Source organism: Eurypyga helias, unplaced genomic scaffold (genome assembly GCF_000690775.1).
Source record: "Eurypyga helias isolate BGI_N326 unplaced genomic scaffold, ASM69077v1 scaffold9802, whole genome shotgun sequence".
In the NCBI taxonomy this organism is placed as follows: domain Eukaryota; kingdom Metazoa; phylum Chordata; class Aves; order Eurypygiformes; family Eurypygidae; genus Eurypyga; species Eurypyga helias.
The window spans coordinates 2,202-7,982 of NW_010234040.1; the positions used below are offsets into that span (position 1 = coordinate 2,202).

General features: G+C 46.2%; 1 protein-coding gene across 1 annotated transcript in view; it reads right to left on the bottom strand.

Annotated features, from left to right (window-relative positions):
• Positions 1 to 1,052, bottom strand: part of LOC104517306 (cell growth regulator with RING finger domain protein 1-like) — a gene marked incomplete at its 3' end in the record, with an annotated part of 2,119 nt that extends 1,067 nt beyond the window's left edge. Inside the window, exon 1 of the mRNA XM_010161910.1 lies at positions 920 to 1,052. Within this exon, the coding sequence (XP_010160212.1) occupies positions 920 to 983 (64 nt within the window). The remainder of the gene's footprint in view (positions 1 to 919) is intronic.
• Positions 1,053 to 5,781: the final 4,729 nt, after the last annotated feature.

Genomic DNA, 5,781 nt, shown 5'->3' on the forward strand with positions numbered 1-5,781 from the left:
AGCTTTTTAAAGGGCAATGAGCAGAAAACAACTTCAGTGTCCCAGATTTTCATCATTACAACATAATCTTGTAGGAATTTAGACGAGGTTCAGTGCTTATTAAAGTCAATGGAGATGAGGCAGTTGGTGTGAGGAGATAAATTACAGCACAAACAGGAGCAGAACTCTATAAAAAAGTCCCACCAAATTCAAGTGCTCAGAACTCCTGAAAATTTACCGGAAGACTAAGTTATTTGGTTTGTTGGCTTTGGGGTTTTTTGGGGATTTTTTTATGTTGAGGGAAGGGTAAAACCGCTGCAGCCCCTTCCTCACTCACAGGAAGGCTCCACTGTCCGTGCTGGTGGAAGACACTCAGCCTTGTGTACTACCCCCCAGTGATGCAGAAGGGCATGAATTTCACTTCCTATGTCAGTGATTTCAAGGATGTTAGGAACTACTGGAACTGATACAAACAGATATTTAAATTCAGTTTCCACTGAATCACAGATAAAGAGGGAGGGTTTGGGGGTTGTTTTTTATTTCCAGTAGTGCATTTCCAAACACTGCTGGAGACCGAGACTTAGATTTAAGTGGGTGGCATATATTCTGTAATGAATTCTATAGAATTCTACAATTCTGCACAGTTTGCAAAAACGCCCGCAGTAGCTGGTAACCTGCAAATATTTTTATTACTTTAAAATCTGTTATAGCAGGAAGTGTTTCATTAATAAGAATGAAACTGTACTTAAATAACCAAACATTTCACTTTTAAAAACACCACATTTATAAGCTGTGTAAAAATTATTCCCTTTGTCATGATGGGAGGAAGCGTGTTTCTGAGGAATTTTGATAAAGGAAAAGGGCAAGAGCAAGAAAACAGAAAGCACTAAGTTTGGGAACCCAAACTGACAAAAATCAAGCACATCAGAAATCCACTGACTTGTTACCGAAGCTGTAGCAGGATGAGGGATTTCTAACCAAAAAGGATTCTTCACTTGTCTCATCCGCTTTTTCAATACTCTTGTGCTGGATTCTGTTTCTTCCAAGTTTCTCTGAATAACAGCAACACCCAAACCAAACCTACGAGACGTGAAACAAGAAGAACAAGCGGGTTAAGTGTTTGTGTCGACACGTTTCAGCTCTAAATAGCACAGCAGAGCTATGGCTTTGCAGAGTATCTGCCATAACACAGCCTGCCAGCCCGACTCCAGCTTTTCGTGGCGGAAGGTAGGAGTCTTCATGGCGGTACAGAAAATCCTTACAGGGGGTAAGGATTTTCTTACTTGATGCCTGTGTTTCCAGAGAGAGAATAAAATGAATAAGAATGGTCATTGCCCTCTAGTGGTAAGCGGTTAGCCAGAGCTTTCTCCCCACTGATGTTCTTGCACTCCTGTCGCAGAACCCCAAAACAGTCGCTGCCTGCAAAGATGGAACAGCCCTAATGGAGCGGGCGCTCAAAAGGAAGACCTTAGCGTAAATCCTTCCGCCCTAAGATACTTCCAGCTGTAACTACAGCCAGCCGGATGGTCTTATGGGAGACTAAGATCCTTGTTTCCCACGTAATTCTCAATTGCAATAATACGCTGATATTAGATCACAGGCTCTGCTCTGAGCCAGAAACCAACTGCAAAACAGTCAAGACCCTGCATAAAAGCTGAGACTCTAAGACCCCTTGGAAGCTGAAACAAGCACAGTAGCCCAAGTGGTATTCCAACCCTAAAAGGGTAACAAAGCAAAGGTTTAAAAGTTTAAACACCCTATGAATCAAAATAAAACCAGAAGAAAGTGAGGAAGAATACTTTGGGATCATTTCCGACATGAGTTAAAGCCCCCAGTGTTTGCACATCACTTGGGGCTTTTCAAAGAACCATCGCAGACAACCAGGATCTACAAAACAAGCACCACAACAACCTTCCTTTTACACTAATAATTCACTTTTAATACGGTTTAATACAGTTTTAATACCACTTCAGAGACTGAAGGTATTTTCTTAACTGCATTAATCCAGTCCTGTCTCGTTAGTAAGGCAACAGGGAGAGGCGGTGGGAGCCTTTTGTTAATGCATTTTTAGGGAAGTTATTAATTAGCTCAGGCTGTACTTCCCTGAATTGGTGCTTCTGTTGCTGCCACCTGTTACTGTTGACGCGACGGCCTGTTTAATGGCTCTGAAGGTTGGTTTTATGTGGTCGGCAGCGTTTGGGGCACTGGAAGACTCTGAATGGCACAGAGGAAGGGCTCTTCCCTGTGTCAGTTGTTTCCATCTCACTGTTACAGTAAGATGGGTCTCCTATCAATAACTCTGAAAAGTTAGAAGGCACCACCTTCTTCAAGGTAATCAGTTTGAAAGCCAAACAGACAATTTTGTGCCTGGACTGCTACTTTTTCCCGGGTTTAAAATCTCTCCCAACGCCGGTCCATCAGATGAAGAAAAGCAGAGCTTTTACTTGCGTTGGAGGGGTGCCCTTTGTGAGGCTAAGAGGGCAAAACATCAGGCAAAAGTGATTTTCAAGTTGAGGAAACTACTTCAGGACAAAAAAAATAATCCCAAATCCATTCTCAACAGCAACAACCCGTTCCGGGCAGCCTAACAAATATTTGTCTTTACCATTCAACGTCCTGTGTGCCCGAGTGTCACAGATACACCAAAGAGGAATGAGACCGAGCTGGTGGAAAATACTCCAAGCTCATTACCCCATCTTTGCTGAACTCCTTTGGTTTGCCAGACCTTGATGGAAGCACTTGCATTTCTTCGATGATATAATATGGGGCGCTCAGCTCAGTCTGTGCGCGTGGAGGGCCAAATCTCTCTCCAACGCAAGCAAAACCAGCCTGGCTGACTTCACCGGGGCTGTAATGAGCAGAGCCACAGGTATCCAGGGCTGGCCACAAAACCAGACCCTCGTCGAATCACTGCATGATTTTGCAAAGGAAAACATTAACATTCCTTAGCAGTTGGTGCTTTTCAGGCTGACTGACACAGTCACAAACACATCCATAAAACAAGCTGACAATTGATGCCAAAACAATGGGAGGGGAAACAAAATGTCATTACAGCAACATATTGAGTATTATGTACTTGTATGACACCATATGCAATTACAGTATTCTGTGTGGCAAATAAAGGATCAAGTTCTTTTCACGAGTAAGTTCAAGAGCACTTAAACTGTAACTGCAGCTGCAGACACACTGAAATTGCTCGGAGGCGCTTGGTCATACCACCACGGCAGGTCAGAGTTCAAAGGCAGCAGCAAATACGTCCAAGCAGCTGGACACATACTCACATACTTGTACATTCCGAGCTCCTGGCTACTGCTTCGGCTTGACTAACAGTTCCATAACTAAGCAGTTTGAAGGCAGTTTTTATCTATGTGCTGGGTTGACCTGGGCTGGGGGGCCAGGCACCCCCAAAGCTGCTCTGTCCCTGCCCTCCTCAGCTGGGCAGGGGAGAGGAATACAAGGAAAGGCCGGTGGGTTGAGACAAGGACAGGGAGGGGTCACTCAGCAATGACCGTCACAGGCAGAACAGACTCCACTTGGGGGAAATTTAATTAATCACAAATCAAATCAGAGTAAAAGAAAACCAAACCTAAATTTTAAAACCCCTTCCCCCAACCCTCCCTTCTTCCTGGGCTCAGCTTTGCTCCCCCTTTCTCTCCCTCCTCTGCCCGAGCAGCGCAGGAGAATGGGGGTCAGTTCATCACAAGTTGTCTCTGCCACACCTTCTCCCTCAGTGGAAGGCTCCTCACACCCTGCCCCTGCTCCAGCGTGGGGTCCCTCCCACAAGACAGTCCTCCATGAATTTCTCCAACCTGAGTCCTTCCCACTGGCTCCAGTTCTTCATGAACTGCCCCCACTGCGTCCATTCCTTGGGGTGCAATCCTTCAGGAAAGGCCTGCTCCAGCCTGGATCCCCTGCAGGGTCACAAGCCCTGCCAGCAAACCTGCTCCAGCCTGGGCTCCTCTCTCCATGAGGCCACAGCTCCTGCCAGGAGCCTGCTCCAGCACGGGCTGCCCACATGGTCACAGCCTCCTTCGGGCATCCCCCTGCTCTGGCGTGGGGTTCTCCCTGCGCTGCAGGCGGGTGTTTGCTCCACCGTTACCTCCACGGTTGCAGGGCATAGCCAGCCTCACGATGGGCTGCACCATGGGCTTCCGGGGAATCTCTGCTCCACTGGCCATGGTGTCTGCAAAGCTGTTCCTCTCACATCTCGCTCTCTCTGCCTGCAGTTTTTCTCTTTCCAGTTTTTATTCCTTCTTAAACATGTTATCCCGAAGGTGCTACCACCCTTGCTGATGGGCTTGGCCTTGGCGACAGCTGACATTGGTGCTGTTGGACACAGGAAAGGCTTCCAGCAGCTTCCCACAGAAGCCACCCTGTAGCCCCCCCAGCTACCAAGACTCTGCCATGCAAACCCAATAAAATATATTAACATAAACTGCAGTAATACCTAGTACAGATGCACCTAGAATCTCTGATCCCAAAATAAAAATGCTTCTGGACAGTCCTCTGCACACCCTGTAGCCCCAAAAGCATCAATGGACACGTGTGCAGGTGTAATCGGTGTGCACACCGATTTCAGATGTTTTACATCAAGGATCACTGGTTTGGGATATACATGCAGGAGATTTATTTGAATCATGATTCAGTATCATTTTTGGTAAAGATAGTATTTTTAAAGAACTGATGAAGCAAAAAAGGGAAAGTGGAGAGAGGTGGATGACACTATAACATCAAAAGGATTTCTACCACCCGTCTCTCCAAGTAAATAATGAGGTGGAGTTTCATTCAGCTCAACGGTAACAAGAGCAGCCTTGCCTTCACTACCACCTACCCAGCACTAGGGGAGGCAATGCAAAACAAGAACAGAGTTCTTCCACAAAGGCTACCTGAAAGATCAACAGATAGCTTCATTCACATCAAAAGCAATAGACGGCATATGTCTGAGGCAGTGGCAGCTAACAGAGTGATGTAAACAAGGGAAAGACTTTGCAGTAAAGGAAAAGTCAGGCAGAGTATTTATAAGCTGTCAAGAGAACAAACAGCTACAGCTAAAACATCATAATTCACAGAGAGACAAAGGAAGGAAAACAGTGAAGCACAGCACTACAGATATTAATGTAAAGCCAATGGGAGGAAATGCAATAACTCTATTTTTATTCTCTCCAGACATGTGATGTATCCACAATTCCAACATAAAACATTTGATTGCTAATCAATGCTCTCCACTTGGCAAGTATCAGTATTTACATTCACCAACACTCCTGAGCTGGCAGGAAAACAGAGCAGTGCTACGGACAGACATTCAGGGACCTGTTTCTGAAAAAGGTGACAGTGACATATTTGCTGAACCCTCTCAAACACCAGGAGGGGGTCTTCCACTTTTGCAGGTCAGCTGTTCCCAGTCCCAGCACCCTGTTCAGTTCACTTGAAACACCCCCTTCTTTGAGTTTCAGCAATGCAATAGACATCAGCAGTCCTGGGTACTCTCACACTTAAGTAGCAACCCAGCCCTAAAGCTTGGCAGATTTAGCTGCCACCCAGACCAGTGCCAGGCACCTTACTCAATAGCTGCTCATTGTATCTACCACCAAGATTTGGGATGTCTATCTACAACAGCGCCAAACTTCTCCCCTGAATCAGCCCACCCTCTCACTCAGGGTCTGGTCTTCTCCCAGCCAACGTCTTTTCTCCACAGCTTTCATTCTCCTGCTGGAACAGCCCCTCTTTCCCCATGGTCAGTGCTAGCCCTCCTTTCTTCAACACAACTTCGCTTCTCTGACCACTGCCAGGCCCCACACCCCC